The sequence below is a fragment of the Salmo salar genome, chromosome ssa11 (genome assembly GCF_905237065.1).
Source record: "Salmo salar chromosome ssa11, Ssal_v3.1, whole genome shotgun sequence".
Classification (NCBI taxonomy): domain Eukaryota; kingdom Metazoa; phylum Chordata; class Actinopteri; order Salmoniformes; family Salmonidae; genus Salmo; species Salmo salar.
Window position 1 is genome coordinate 89,984,783 of NC_059452.1, and position 16,290 is coordinate 90,001,072.

Below are 16,290 nucleotides of genomic sequence, written 5' to 3' on the forward strand. Positions count from 1 at the left end.
TGACACTGCTCACTTTCTAAGACACCTGAAAACAGAAAATATCTTCCAAACACCGTGTGCGCACGCTCGTGCGTGTGTGTACGCTCGTGCGTGTGTGTATTCATCCCTAATACTACTGAAAATGGTGAGACCTTCAGCGAGCACCTAGGCACTTGGTTTATCTAACTATCCCATGAAACACATGGAATTGTCTCTCCAAATAATATTTTAATTTCTTCCCTATCGTTTTATGTTGCCTTGATATCTTGCCCTGCCAGGCATCATCTGGTAGAAGCTCTGATCTGAACGAAGACCAATAAGGTGCTAATTAAAGTAAAACACTAGAATGACACCAAGCCTACTACCTGGATTTCCAATAATGTTAGCTTAAATTACCCTCCCTTAACATAAATGTATATAAATTCACTTATAGAGATTGAAAAGGACGCACTAGGTCAACATATTTAATTACAATCATGGATTTTGATTGGACGTTTTAATCAAATTCATATAAAGTTTAAATAGCATGCTACAGTCAAATAATTAAGATAACAGCTTTGCTGTATAAGAGTTTCCCGCCATCTAGTGGCCATAAAACAAAACTACAACTATAATAATAAAGAAACCCTAGCCAACACAGGCTGCACCCCCTCACAGTCAGCCCAATTCTGGTCTTTTTTCCCACTAATTGGTATTTTGACCAATCACAGATCTTTTCACATCCGACCTTTTTCAGAACTGATATAATTGGACAAAAGACCAATTATTGGAAGAAAAAAAAATCAAGAATTAGGCTGTCTAAACACAGCCTATGGTGGCTGTATGTATCTCAATGGACTCCTTTTATTTATTTTTGTTATTTAACTAGGCGAGTCAGTTAAGAACAAAATCTTATTTACAATGACGGCCTACCCCGGCCAAACCCTAACCCGGACGACGTTGGCCAATTATGTGCCTCCCTATGGGACTCCCATGTCACCGCTGGTTGTGATACAGCCTGGAATCAAACCAGGGTCTGCAGTGATGCCTCTAGCACTGAGATGCAGTGCCTTAGACCACTGCACCACTCGGGAGCCCAAACTTTACTCATCTCCTTTCCTACATACCTTCTGACCTCAGAAGACTTGATGAATTACAGCGCCTTCAGAAAGTATTCACACCCCCTTGACTTTTTCCACATTTTGTTGTTTTACAGCCTGAATTTAAAATGGATTAAATTGAGATTTGTCATCATGGAACTGTTTTCCGACATTTTAAGAAATTAATTGAAAATGAAAAGCTGAAATGTCGAGTCATTACATATTTAAATCCTGTGTTATGGTAATAGGTTCAGGAGTAAAATTTTGGTTTAACAAGTCACATAAGTCGCATGGACTCACTCTGTGTGCAATATTAGTTTTTAACATGATTTTTTAATGACTACCTCATCGCTGTACCCCACACATGTAATTATATGTAAGATCCCTCAGTCGAGCAGTGAATTTCAAACACATAGACCAGGGAGGTTTTCCAATGGCTCCCAAAGAATTGGTAGATCGGTAAAATTAGGAAAAAAAGCTGATATTGAATATCCCTTTGAGCATGGTGAAGTTATTAAGTACACTTTGGATGGTGTATTACTATCAATACACCAGGTCACTACAAAGATACAGGTGTCCTTCCTAACTCAGTTGCTGGAGAGGAAGGAAACCGTTCAGGGATTTTACCATGAGGCCAACGGTGACTTTAAAACAGTTTGTTTTTTCCTATCACAGCCATTAAACTCTAAGGATGGATCAACAACATTGTAGTTACTCCACAATACTAATCTAATTGACAGAGTGAAAGCAAGGAAACCTGTACAGAATAAAATGTTTCCAAAACATGCATCATGTTTACAAGGCACTGAAGTAACACTGCAAAAAATGTGGTAAAGCAATTCACTTTTTGCCATGAATACAAAGCGTTAAAACGGAATGGAGCTAAGCACAGGCAAAATCCTAGAGGAAAACCTGGTTCAGTCTGCTTTCCACCAGACACCGGGAGATTAATTCACCTTTCAGCAGGACAATAACCTAAAACACAAGGCCAAATCTACACCGGAGTTGTTTACCAAGAAGACAGTGAATGTTCCTGATTGGCCAAGTTACAGTTTTGACTTAAATCTGTTTGAAAATATGTCAGGACTTGAAAATGGTTGTCCAGCAATGATCAACAACCAATTTGACAGAACATTTAAAAAAATAATGGCCAAATACTGTACAATCTAGGTGTCCAAAGCTCTTAGAGATTTCCCCAGAAAGATTCACAGCTGTAATTGCTCCAAAGCTGATTCTGGGGTGTAAATCAGATATTGTAAATCAGATATTTCTGTATTTCATTTTCAAAACATTTGCTAAAATTTCTGAAACATGTGTTCACTTTGTTATTATGGGGTAATGTGTATAGATGGGTGAGAGATAATTTTTATTTTTTTATTAATGTTGAATTCAGGCTGTAACAACAAAATATGGAATAAATCAAGCGGTGTGAAGTTTCTGAAGGCACCGTGTACATAATTGCTGTGGCGACATAAACAAAAAAAAGCATAGGCTACCTCATGTTGATGTGATGTCCCTCATTATGGTCAGAATATTGTACTGCTTCCAACAAATGAAAAATCATTTGGGGTGACATCTCAGATAAAGTACACATTATCTCAAATTAAAGTGTGACTAAATTACAGAAGAACAAATATACAGGGCATTGGCAAATTTCTCTACCTAATGTAATAGTTTGGTTATTTATGAACTAATCTAAATGTCCGTCACTACCCAATATCAATAATAAGCTTTTAGTAAATTGTGCGCGCGGAGATGGGCGAAACGGTAAACAAGTCACGAGACCGCATGAACCATTCGACTTTCCATACTTTATACAACCGTTCCATACCCATTTATACAACTGTGTTCCATATCCGTTTCGCAACAGTGACGTTTTGACAAGATAGCCATTGAAAAAACCCTAGCAGCGCGCTTATTGGCTTGTTCTGCTTGCCAGTGTCAGCCTATTGGGCGAAGAGGTGCTACTGTACAACACGACGGAAGACAACAACAGCATTGGGTACTCGAGACCGCCTTCCATATGTCAAGACATTTCAGTAAGAATTTGATAAACTGATTGAAATTGAGTGAAGACAATCTTTAAGAACAGAAGATGTGAGCTAACTACGAAAGTTTGTTTTGAACATTTGATCATAAAAGGCTCCCGGTGGCACACAAAGCAATAACGTTACTAGATAGACCGTTACTGTTTCTATTTGGGTGTGCCACTTGCAATGAGAGGAAATCAACACCGACTGGGTCTTGGAGAAACAGAAATAGCACCACTTCCAAGGTCCAGTTTAACATTGACAGAAGAGGATAGCCAAAATAGAGTCAACCTATAACCACCCTCTTGCAAGTCGTCAGGACACCTTGGGTAAGTTCTAGCTAAATATACTGAAAATATTGAATTCCTATAAATAAATAAAATACATGTATATTGATTTTACCAACAGCCTGCTGTGGTGAGAGTAACGTTCTCCTTACAGTAAGTAGATGGTTATGAGCCACACTATTCCTTACAGTAGATACATATGGTTATGAGCAACACTATGCCAGTCTCTCTTGGCTAAGAGTTGAGGAAAGACTGACTGCATCACTTCTTGTTTTTATAAGAAACATTAATGTGTTGGAAATTCCAAATTATTTGCATAGTCAACTGACACACACACACTGACACACACACCCACCCACCAGACATGCCACCAGGGGTCTTTTCAGGTCCAGAACAAATTCAAGGAAATGTACAGTATTACACAGAGCCATGAGTGCATGGAACTCCCTTCCATCTAATATAGCACAAGTGAACTGCAAACCTAGTTTCAAAAAACAAATGAAACTAATGGCGTCAGCTAATGGGGTTCATAATAAATGAAAATAATTCACTGTGGATGGCCCATTTCTCTTCAGGTATTTACAATGGACTACACACATGATTGTGTGGATGAATGTGAGTCTGATCACTCAGGAACCACACGCAACTCAGAATTCCAGCTCCATGTCTCAACTACAATGAGCAACAGACCAAGACCAGGTCAGAATCAAACTTGCATTTACCCTCAAACCTATAAAGCCTGGATATTGAATATCATGTGAAAATACATTCATACTCAGTTTGGATACATGTGTGAATCTCTTCAGGTATAAATACATCTAACCATTTCTTAATTCCCCCCTTCCCTTTCCACTCACTGACACAGGTGAGCGAGTCCGGCTCTACTCAGAGTCCCAGGTGTGCTCCCAGGTTGGCAAAAGGGAAGACACAGAGTTTCAGGATGTGATGACTCCTACTGAGGAGGGTGGGGGTGATGGGGCTTCATTCCGAGGTCGATCACAGTCTGCTCCTCCTGCACTATGGGCTGCAAAGAAATATGGCTGCCAGCTGAGGAGGATGAGTGATGAATTTGACACCTGGCTCGACAAAGGGGTAAGATATGTGGGCTGGCAGAGGAGTGTACAATTGAAAGATTGGGAACAAAGCACTCTCATTCCCATTTACTATATACATGTATAGTAAATGTGTAATATGCGACTTTATCCTTAGCTACATGAATGGACTCCACAGGTCTAAGCATAGTGCATATACCGTAGGAAAATGATTTACCCGAGTATCACTAATTGACAGTGATTGCAGTAAAGACTGCTTTACATAAAAATGTATAGAGTTGACCTTTCAATCTATTTCCCTGCCTAGGTGCCCAAGAGAGGGATTATCCCAAGAGGAGGCAAGCAGAAAGTCTCCCGAGGATGGTTCTCTTTCCTCTGGAGTCCAAAGGAGGCGGAAGGCAGGGAGTGAGAAACCAATACAGTACGCACCTCTTTCAGAGACCAAGGCAAGAAGGAGCTCATACACATTTCCATAATGACTGGACCACACCTGAAATATTCACGTCTCATAGGCATACTTTTGCTTAAATTACAGTGTCTATGGAGAATATCAATTCAAATGTGACCTTTTTGTACAATCAAATCAAACGTTATGCAAAAATGCATTGCATATTGAAAACATGTTGCAATATTACCAAAAAGTGATTCAGTGCATAATAAATGCATTTTCAAAGAAATGCAGTCATTAAAAAGCGACAATCTCTTGTGCCAATTACATATTTATAAACATATTTGCAGAGAAATGTCAAATTGTTCTATGAAATGTTTCTACATTTGTAAGTATGAATTTCAAAGCGTAGGCTAATAACTAATGGTTTGAAATAAACAAAATGTAAATATACTTTAATGATTCTTAAAATATGAAACCTCTGAAAAGGACAACTGATCTGTGATGACAATAATTATAAGACGGGTATGTTGTACAAAACGTTTTATTATAGATGCTAGCCTATTAAATGCCTTTATCTGCAAAAACATTAGTGCATTCTGACTTGACATAGGCACATGTAACTCCAGTGTGCGATAGAATGAGTAGATTTACGTAGACTTAGATGGACAGGCACCTATTTCAAGTCAGGGTATTGCCAAAAACGTAAAAGTAGATGTTCAATTATCTTCATACATACTTAACTGATACACTAAGTTTATTTTGGTATTGTTCTTAAACTTAGATGCATTACATTTCATTATCTTCTTTCATTTGCAATAGTATTTAATTTATTCAGTATATTTTTTCAATTGTATAGTGTGCATACTGGTATGTAAATATTTACAATCCAGGCCATACGCAGCCTTCTCAACCACCTTATATGCAAATATTCGGGAATACTGTTAAGCAAGAAATATGGCAATCTGATGTATAAACAATAGTAGGAGTCATCCACTGCCATCAGTTAAAACTGATATTCTACTTGAAAATTTGTGTGGTTTAACATTTTTATATTTATTTTTTTCATAAAAAAACGATAACTATTTGTAAATATTTGTTATGTTATGTAACAGATTAAATGTTTGAACATTGCTTATTAAAACGTGACTTGTTTTTTGCAAATCTTTGTTGAAGTAATTCATATTAAGCATTTTAACATGCATTAGGATAGGTCTTTATTTAAACTAACCGATTGGCCTAACATTTGTTCAAGAATCAAGGAACTATGACTTAAACATAAATATGGTAAATGAAACGTTACATTTCATTATAGGTTCGTTTGTAGTTCAGAATTACATTTAACACAATGTTCTATGACTGATCAAGTATATTGTTGTGGGGCTCTCTCCTCTAGACCACATTAGTGGGATCTCTTTTGCAGAACCTTTTTCCACTGTCCATGTCAGACAGTCTCGCCATTCCCCCTTCATCCAGGTCAAAGTCAAACACCTGACCATTTTCTCTCACCCTCTTGGGCCGTGTGGACCTGGGTAACACAGCCACACCCTGCTGAATGGCCCACCTCAAAAGCACCTGGGAGGCAGTTCTGCCATGCCCCTCCGCCATAGCAACAACTTCTGGTTCCGACAACAGGGCACCTTTCCCCAGGGATGAATACGCCTGGAAGCAGACTCCCGAGTCCCTGCAAATGACCCTCAGCTCCTTCTGTGCCAGTCTAGGATGGAACTCCACCTGCAGAATGGTAAAAAAATATAATAAATGAGAGTTAAAATCGCAGGCCAGGTACAAACAGCAGCTTGGCTAAGCTAAATCCGAATAGATTTAAACTATGGTCTGTATGTGTCAAATTTGAAAAATAAAACCACTTCAACAAATCATGAGGACATGAATGTACCTGCAGCACGGCAGGGCGCACCCTGCAGGTCTCCAGCAGCTCTATCAGGTGCCTAGGAGAATAGTTTGAGACCCCAATTGCTCTGAGCATACCATTGGTATGGAGCTCCTCCATGACAGTCCAGCTGTGGGCTCGATGCTGTGCATTCCTCTCATCTTCTGGTTCCAGACCCTCAGTTCCAGGCCAGTGGATGAGGTACAAGTCAATGTATCCCCCTAGCCCCAGCCTCTCCAGGCTACGAGCACAGCCCTCTCTGGCCTTCGAGCCCATGTCCGCTGGGGACAGCTTACTGATGAGAAAGATGTCTGCTCTGGTCAGGTTGTGTTTGGGCATCAGGTCCAACAGGGCGTGGCCCAAGTCTGCTTCATTGCCGTACACCGCAGCAGTGTCAAAGGCACGATACCCTTCCCCGAGTGCAGCGTCAACACTCAGGTGCATTTGCTTACCTTGCAGCCTGTATGTTCCTAGTCCCAGGAGGGGCATCTGAGCCCCAGTATTCAGTCTAAACGAGGGCAGGGGGGAAGACATCAACGCCAGATGGAAGGGTTGGGGAGTACTGTGCTGTAAAAAAAATATGGACATTGTGGTTTAACCATTAGCCACATACCCACCTATACAATCATGCTACATACACACACACACGTCACAACTGCTACTACCAGACTCGTATGATTGCTCGCTAAATACTGCACAATTTAAAACACTTCCTCACAAATCCCCTTCCCCAAAATACGTGTAAATATCGGACTATAAATTGTGCTTTCCTGTGCAATACTGATGCTAAAAAATATTATATTCTACTGAGCATTTTACTTTATGCCGTATACTTATCTTTGTTATTTTGTATTGCATTGTCGAGAAGACACCTGCAAGCATTTCGTTGGACATTATGTAACGTTATACTATGTGTATCCCGTACATACGACTAATAACTACAACTTAAAACTATTGGTATAGTACTTCAAGACAAGTCTACATGGCCAAGCTTTTAATGTATTTTTTTGAGCAGAAGAGGACTCGTTTCATTTAACTGGCTGGGGTACCACAATATTCGCGCCATGATGGAACACTGAATTTGACAGGAAATTGCTAGCTATTAAACCAACTTCAGACCATTTCAGTGGCTGCAAAATACTATCATATTTCTGACATAGTGTCATGTTTTCGCTTCTCATACGTTTACTTTTCTTTAGAGACAGACAACTTACTTGAAGGATGACCACGTGTTGTTATGTTTAGATGGTACGGTACACGAACATACGTTGTAGGATTTGAGCGAAGTTGGTGATGTCCGAAGGTATTTTATGGGTTCCCTACTGTCTTCGCGCACATCACCAGATGAACTGTGGACGCATTTTAATAGATCGTCTAAAGTGGCTTCCTTCTTCAACTACTTCTGTATAAAAATAACACACAGGCTAAGTAAGACCATATGAATGACACTTTTTTCACTTTAGAGCAGATTATTTATCTGCTACCGCATGGCAAACGGTACTTGGAACGCCAAGTCTAGGACCAAAAAGCTCCTCTACAGCTTCTACCCCCAAGCCATAAGACTGCTGAACAATTTATACAATCGCCACCGGACTATTTACATTGACACCCCCCCCCAATTACCTCAACTAACCTCTACCCCCTGTATATAGCCTCGTTATTGTTAGTGTTACTTTGTATTATTATTTTTTACTTTAGTCTATTTGGTAAATATTGTCTTAACTCTTCTTGAACTGCACTGTTGGTTAAGGGCTTGTAAGTAAGCATTTCACGGTAAGGTCTACACTTGTATTCGGTGCATGTGACAAATAAAGTTTGATTTGATTTGAATAAAGACAAGTCATACCCAACATTGGAACTCAATAGACGTATTTCATTGTCACCTGCAATAACATGACAAAGTCAACTTTTGCTTTAAAATGGCAGCTGTTAAAATTAACTTCAATAATGCTAAATGGCTAATCGTTTTCTTTAAATACTCACAAACCCTTAAATATGCCATCAGGAACAGTCCCCAGTGACGTGCTGTAGACTGGAAGAGGCTGAATAGATGTTGAAACATGTAGGGGTGAAAAAGAGGACAGTATAAAACAATCTTATTATCCTCCATGTGCTTGAAAAGGGTTAACATGGACCAAATCCTAATTACTGTTCATCTTCCTTTTTCCTCACTTATCAAGTAATTAAAGACCAGATAGGCAAGGACAGAGAAATGGGACATTTCAGACTTCAGATTTTGCCTTGGCATGAAATTCTCTAAAGAGATTTCCTTCCAAGCATCCAGTGAAATTATTGAAAATATGCAACATTGTGGTACCATGGAATGTATTAGATTGGGGAAGTGCACCATGGAGAACTTGAAATGTTGCACACCATCAAAAGCAATCAATGCCAAAACATTATTGTCAAAAGACCATGCCGGAGGCCCTGTGCATTCTTGCCTTCAATTTCAGTACCTTCAGTTTTACCTGCCAAGCTGTTACACAAGTTTTCACTTACCTTTTTCAGGTGGAGGAAAGTTTTCATAGGACAACTTGTAAAAGAGAAATTAAAACGTTAGCAGTTAAGGGTTACAGTATGCCAGGCCCTATTTCTCTATTTGGAGAAAGGAATTGTCCAACAAAAGGAAGAGGCCATGTCAGGTCTTACACAAAAGTTTAGTCTGAGTTTAGCCCCTTGTGGGGGTAGTTTGTGGAGGTAGGTTGTATGAAAGATCCTGTATACACCAGACACCTTACCTTTCGACTGACATTTGACATCCAAACTCCTCAACACCATTGACATTGTTCAGAGCTACTTACTTGACCTCTGGCAAGGGTGCTTTTTTTTGTCTGAAGAGACTTCAAGTCATTTAGTTGTGGTAGGACACAAACCATTTCAATTACACTATTGGTAACCGTCAATCACGTATTTGAGCAATCATTATTTCATAATCAGTTCGTAAAGATAGTCAACAAAAAATGTGAAAAAGCGGCTGATCAAGACATTTCTTCATGTATTTCTTATCAAAACAAGTCAAATTTGTCCGTTTCAACAACTGTAATGATGAATTCGAAATAAGTCATTAAAAATGTTCCCATTCCAATTAACAGCATTTTAACCGAGAAGCGTACAATCAGGAAAGTCTATAGGCGTAGATGTCTATTTTATTTTGGATTACATCAACGTCACGTTATACAAAAACAAAAAGGTCTCACAACGCAACAGAAAGCTAGTGATTAGTTCGTATATGCATAATGTGAAATAGTAATACAAGCTGTGTGACTATGGCGGTGCAACGGTTTTTCGGTGGTTATCTTTTTATTTCGTCGCTGAAGTCGATGAACCGGTCGTATCGGGTTTTGTTTCGAAGGCGATGCTTTATCCTATGATGCTGCGTCGAACGTGGCAAGGCCTTCAGAGGAGATGAGCTCAGTCAGCTGTTGCGGTGTGTTTGGTTAGTCGGTCAGTCAGGTTGCACACAACACCCCCAACCTTTGAATTGGGGTGAATGACAAAAACCTGAGGGAGAGGGGTTATTTTTAGGGGACAAATAAAACTGTCTTAGAGAGTAGTATTTCAGGACTTTTAGGCAGAGCCATCCACTCAATGTAGGGCCTACTACACAAAACATAATTCCTATACTACACCAGAAAATCCTAAACTCCAAAATATAATATTAACAACAGACATTGAGACACTAGCCTACCACCTCGTCTACAAATCTGTTAACAATCAAACACGCATACAATTATTCATAGACTGCTGTTATGGCTGGCGTTTCTTCCATCATAAATAAACAAAAACGAGTCAAAATCAATTAAGTGTGATGTTTGACTAAGTAAGATTTATGTATGTACAGTATTGTCCCTATTACCCATTCTCCTATATAATATACGATTAAGACCAGCTTCAAAAAACCTCTCAAGGCACTCATAGCAAACACACTCATACAGTAAATCTTCCATTTCAAAAAGAGCCCTTAGTAACCTCTACCAAAACCATTGGAGTAATTCTCCTCAAAGTAATCATGATTATCAAAGCCTGAGCCCAGAGCATTGATGGAGGGGGCACAGAGCTGCCACCAACGAAATCTCGCCAAGCACCACTTCGCACATAGCTGGCAGAGGAAGGTGAGTGCAACAGAGTGTGGCGGCTAGCCAGGGGCCTGCGCTCCCAGTAATAACAGGAAGTAAGTGGGGGAGAAAGTGGCCACTGAGGGAGTGGGGGAAGCCGTCGCTCATAAGAATCCTGCTCAAAGTAAGAGGAAGAGTATGGGTCATGGCAGACACTCCTCTCATATAGGTCACGATCGTAATAGGCCCTAGTAGGGGGTGGAGGAGGTGGAAGGGGACCACGAGATGGGTAGTAGTCACTGTGTGGCGCTCGAGCAGGGAGGTAGTGAGGAGCGTGGTGTGGGTGAAGTGGATAGTGGTGAGGTGGGGGAGGGTAGTCATCCCCTCTGCCATTTCTGGATTGATTGTTGCAGGAGATGGACACACGAAGATCTTTTGGCCCTCCAGTTTAGAGTGATTTAACTGAGAAATGGCCCCATGGGCCTCATTTTCGTTCTGCATGTGCACAAAGGCCAAGTTCTTCACAATGTCACACTACCACCTTACCAAACGGCTGGAAGAGCGCTCGTCTTATCAGCTGTAGTCCCCTCAGGGACATTCCCTACGTAGATCTTTGTGGCATTGCGGACCTTCGTAGTGGCAAACCCCACTGTGATTTGCGCTCAATTGAGCTCATGGAGTTCTACCACTGCCTTCTGAGCCGCCGCCTCATTCATGTGCACAAAGCCATTGTTTTTCAGAATGTCACAGTCCAATACCGGACTATATTTCTCAAATAGGGTATGCAGTTCTGGCTCTGTGGTTGGGGAGTTCACATTTCCAACAAATATGTTTACCATTTTAGTATGGTAGCTAACAAGACAGTATTGACTTAGCTGTTGCACATAAGGGGTGCATCAAGTTTACAGGATTCCTGGAGGACACTTCTTCAGCACTCAACCGGTCTAAAACCAAAAATATGACAAGTTAGACATTAACACCCCATTGGAATCGTGGGAATTCTGGGGTTCTCAGGCACAGTGTGGGCTTTTTGGGGTTAACATTAGTTAACTAGCTTCTTAACTAGCTTGTTACAGCCAGGCTATTTAACGTTAACTGGCGAGTATATTTGCTAGTAGCTAACGTTAGTGACTGATAAGTTACAAAAATACACTCACTTGAAATATCTAGCGAGCTAGTTACATTCCACAAAATAAAGTGTGCCTTTCTGACCAAATAGAAATACCTTAGTAGATGTAGCCTAGTTAGATAATGTTGTTAGTGTATGTGGAGGTTAGCTAGCTACTAGTCACAACTAGCGTGATAGCTAACAAAAGCTGCCAGCAGCAGGCTAACTAGCAAGCTAAAAACGTCAACTGATAACTGGCTGCCTTTTTGAGGTTGTAAGACATGTCGCTTTCGTCTATTTCTGTACAAATTAACTTAAATATCACCGTGTAGGTTGGGTTACGTAGGTATGTACTTTAATGGCTTCACCACAGCCCTACTTCCCACTGACAACAAATTGCAGCAAGCTAACGGCAGCTGGCACTAAAGCTAGCTGGATAACTAGGAAGAGCAAAGTTTGTTGTCTACGGCTGCGTATTTTATTTAACCCTTAATTAACTAGGCAAGTCAGTTATTAACAAATTCTTATTTACAATGACGGCCAGACCCGGACGACGCTGGGCCAATTGTGCGCCACCCTATGAGACAATCACGGCCGGATGTGATTCGGCCTGGATTCAAACCAGGAACTGTAGTGAAACCTCTTGCACTGAAAAACAGTGCCTTCGACCGCTGCGCCACTCGGGAGCCCCATCAATATTCTAAAGTGACTTCCTTTCCCTAGTCTGCCGTTATTTTATAAAATTGTACAGGTGGAATGTACAGTCGTGGGCAAACGTTTTGAGAATGAAGCAAATATTCATTTCCACAAAGTTTGCTGCTTCAGTGTTGTCTTGTTTTGTACGCTTTGTACAAAATAATAAAACGCAGTACTACAGGATATTTCTTAACGTAGCTCTTTATTAGCTAGCTACAACTGGCATGTTCACCCATCTCCAACCATGATCAACTGACCATGACCTAACCATCTGGGTGGTCTTAACCAATCATAGCACAGTATGATACGGCGGTAAAATATACTGCTCAAAAAAATAAAGGGAACACTTAAACAACACATCCTAGATCTGAATGAAAGAAATCATCTTATTAAATACTTTTTTTTTTACATAGTTGAATGTGCTGACAACAAAATCACACAAAAATAATCAATGGAAATCCAATTTATCAACCCATGGAGGTCTGGATTTGGAGTCACTCAAAATTAAAGTGGAAAACCACACTACAGGCTGATCCAACTTTGATGTAATGTCCTTAAAACAAGTCAAAATGAGGCTCAGTAGTGTGTGTGGCCTCCACGTGCCTGTATGACCTCCCTACAACGCCTGGGCATGCTCCTGATGAGGTGGCGGATGGTCTCCTGAGGGATCTCCTCCCAGACCTGGACTAAAGCATCCGCCAACTCCTGGAAAGTCTGTGGTGCAACGTGGCATTGGTGGATGGAGCGAGACATGATGTCCCAGATGTGCTCAATTGGATTCAGGTCTGGGGAACGGGTGGGCCAGTCCATAGCATCAATGCCTTCCTCTTGCAGGAACTGCTGACACACTCCAGCCACATGAGGTCTAGCATTGTCTTGCATTAGGAGGAACCCAGGGCCAACCGCACCAGCATATGGTCTCACAAGGTGTCTGAGGATCTCATCTCGGTACCTAATGGCAGTCAGGCTACCTCTGGCGAGCACATGGAGGGCTGTGCGGCCCCCCAAAGAAATGCCACCCCACACCATGACTGACCCACCGCCAAACCGGTCATGCTGGAGGATGTTGCAGGCAGCAGAACGTTCTCCACGGCGTCTCCAGACTCTGTCACATCTGTCATGTGCTCAGTGTGAACCTGCTTTCATCTGTGAAGAGCACAGGGCGCCAGTGGCGAATTTGCCAATCTTGGTGTTCTCTGGCAAATGCCAAACGTCCTGCACGGTGTTGGGCTGTAAGCACAACCCCCACCTGTGGACGTCGGGCCCTCATACCACCCTCATGGAGTCTGTTTCTGACCGTTTGAGCAGACACATGCACATTTGTGGCCTGCTGGAGGTCATTTTGCAGGGCTCTGGCAGTGCTCCTCCTGCTCCTCCTTGCACAAAGGCGGAGGTAGCGGTCCTGCTGCTGGGTTGTTGCCCTCCTACGGCCTCCTCCACGTCTCCTGATGTACTGGCCTGTCTCCTGGTAGCGCCTCCATGCTCTGGACACTACGCTGACAGACACAGCAAACCTTCTTGCCACAGCTCGCATTGATGTGCCATCCTGGATGAGCTGCACTACCTGAGCCACACTAGAGTGAAAGCACTGCCAGCATTCAAAAGTGACCAAAACATCAGCCAGGAAGCATAGGAACTGAGAAGTGGTCTGTGGTCCCCACCTGCAGAACCACTCCTTTATTGGGGGTGTCTTGCTAATTGCCTATAATTTCCACCTGTTGTCTATTCCATTTGCACAACAACATGTGAAATGTATTGTCAATCAGTCTTGCTTCCTAAGTTGACTTGGAGTTACATTGTGTTTAAGTGTTCCCTTCATTTTTTTGAGCAGTGTATAATTCAGTATGTTTACACATATGAATATTACAAGTGTCTTTAGATATTTTTGTCAGATGTTACTATGGAATACTGAAGTATAATTACAAGCATTTCATAAGTCTCAAAGGCTTTTATTGACAATTACATGAAGTTGATGCAAAGAGTCAATATTTGCAGTGTTGACCCTTCTTTTTCAAGACCTCTGCAATCCGCCCTGGCATGCTGTCAATTAACTTCTGGGCCACATCCTGACTGATGGCAGCCCATTCTTGCATTATCAATGCTTGGAGTTTGTCAGAATTTATGGGTTTTTGTTTGTCCACCCGCCTCTTGAGGATTGACCACAAGTTCTCAATGGGATTAAGGTCTGGGGAGTTTCCTAGCCATGGACCCAAAATATCGATGTTTTGTTCCCCGAGCCACTTAGTTATCACTTTTGCCTTATGGCAAGGTGCTCCATCATGCTGGGAAAGGCATTGTTCGTCACCAAACTGTTCCTGGATGGTTGGGAGATGTTGCTCTCGGAGGATGTGTTGGTACTATTCTTTATTCATGGCTGTGATCTTAGGAAAAATTGTGAGTGAGCCCACTCCCTTGGCTGAGAAGCAACCCAACACATGAATGGTCTCAGGATGTTTTACTGTTGGCATGACACAGGACTGATGGTAGCGCTCACCTTGTCTTCTCCGGACAAGCTTTTTTCCAGATGCCCCAAACAATCGGAAAGGGGATTCATCAGAGAAAATGACTTTACCCCAGTCCTCAGCAGTCCAATCCCTGTACCTTTTGCAGAATATCAGTCTGTCCCTGAGAAAAGTGGTTTCTTTGCTGCCCTTCTTGACACCAGGCATCCTCCAAAAGTCTTCGCCTCACTGTGCGTGCAGATGCACTCACACCTGCCTGCTGCCATTCCTGAGCAAGCTCTGTACTGGTGGTGCCCCGATCCCGCAGCTGAATCAACTTTAGGAGACGGTCATGGCGCTTGCTGGACTTTCTTGAGCGCCCGGAATCCTTCTTCACAACAATTGAACCGCTCTCCTTGAAGTTCTTGATGATCCGATAAATGGTTGATTTAGGTGCAATCTTACTGGCAGCAATATCCTTGCCTGTGAAGCCCTTTTTGTGCAAAGCAATGATGACTGCACGTGTTTCCTTGCAGGCAACCATGGTTGACAGAGGAAGAACAATGATTCCAAGAACCACCCTCCTTTTGAAACTTCCAGTCTGTTATTCGAACTCAATCAGCATGACAGCGTGATCTCCAGCCTTGTCCTCATCAACACTCACACCTGTGTTAACGAGAGAATCACTGACATGTCAGCTGGTCCTTTTGTGGTAGGGCTGAAATGCAGTGGAAATGTTTTTTGGGGATTCAGTTCATTTGCATGGCAAAGGGGGACTTTGCAATTAATTGCTTCAATATATCCACAGAATTTTCCTCCCTCATGATGCCATCTATTTTGTGAAGTGCACAAGTCCCTCCTGCAGCAAAGCACCCCCACAACATGATGCTGCCACCCCCGTGCTTCACGGTTTGGATGGTGTTCTTCGGCTTGCAAGCCTCCCCTTTTCCTCCAAACATAATGGTCATTATGGCTATTTTTGTTTTATCAGACCAGAGGACATTTCTCTAAAAAAGATGATCTTTGTCTCCATGTGCAGTTGCAAACCGGTCTGGCTTTTTTAATGGCGGTTTTGGAGCAGTGGCTTCTTCCTTGCTGAGCGGCCTTTCAGGTTATGTTGATATAGGACTCCTTTTACTGTGGATATAGACACTTTAGTACCTGTTTCCTCCAGCATCTTCATGTTCTGGGATTGATTTACACTTTTCGCACCAAAGTACGTTCGTCTCTAGGAGACGGAACGCATCTCCTTCCTGAGCGGTATGACGGCTGTGGTCCCATGGT

General features: G+C 41.9%; 2 protein-coding genes and 1 pseudogene across 3 annotated transcripts; 1 reads left to right on the plus strand and 2 right to left on the minus strand.

Annotated features, from left to right (window-relative positions):
- The first annotated feature begins 3,011 nt into the window (after nt 1-3,011).
- Nucleotides 3,012-5,979, plus strand: LOC106563493 (bcl2-associated agonist of cell death). Of its 2 annotated transcripts, XM_014129141.2 has the most exons (5): nt 3,012-3,417; nt 3,497-3,528; nt 3,951-4,074; nt 4,241-4,467; nt 4,735-5,979. In XM_014129141.2, the coding sequence occupies exons 3-5, from the start codon at nt 3,960-3,962 to the stop codon at nt 4,834-4,836; spliced, it is 444 nt and encodes a 147-aa protein (XP_013984616.1). In that variant the 5' UTR covers nt 3,012-3,417; nt 3,497-3,528; nt 3,951-3,959; the 3' UTR covers nt 4,837-5,979. The 2 variants fall into 2 exon arrangements, with proteins under 2 accessions (XP_013984616.1, XP_013984617.1); XM_014129142.2 differs by lacking the exon at nt 3,497-3,528 and having other exon boundaries at nt 3,016-3,417.
- Nucleotides 5,344-7,914, minus strand: LOC106563491 (uncharacterized oxidoreductase Mvan_2161). The gene is made up of 2 exons (XM_014129139.2): nt 6,713-7,914; nt 5,344-6,549 (listed from the first exon to the last, which is right to left on the minus strand). The coding sequence occupies exons 1-2, from the start codon at nt 7,292-7,294 to the stop codon at nt 6,208-6,210; spliced, it is 924 nt and encodes a 307-aa protein (XP_013984614.2). The 5' UTR covers nt 7,295-7,914; the 3' UTR covers nt 5,344-6,207.
- A 2,753-nt stretch (nt 7,915-10,667) lies between these two features.
- Nucleotides 10,668-11,600, minus strand: LOC106563490 (RNA-binding protein lark-like; annotated as a pseudogene).
- Nucleotides 11,601-16,290: the final 4,690 nt, after the last annotated feature.

Coding starts and splice junctions, on each gene's coding strand:
- LOC106563493 (XM_014129141.2), top strand. CDS start 3,960: ATGGACTACACACATGATTGTGTGGATGAATGTGAGTCTGATCACTCA. Junction 4,075..4,240: donor GAGCAACAGACCAAGACCAG/GTCAGAATCAAA, acceptor TCACTGACACAG/GTGAGCGAGTCCGGCTCTAC. Junction 4,468..4,734: donor ACACCTGGCTCGACAAAGGG/GTAAGATATGTG, acceptor TTCCCTGCCTAG/GTGCCCAAGAGAGGGATTAT.
- LOC106563491 (XM_014129139.2), bottom strand. CDS start 7,294: ATGTCCATATTTTTTTTACAGCACAGTACTCCCCAACCCTTCCATCTG. Junction 6,550..6,712: donor TGCGCCCTGCCGTGCTGCAG/GTACATTCATGT, acceptor ACCATTCTGCAG/GTGGAGTTCCATCCTAGACT.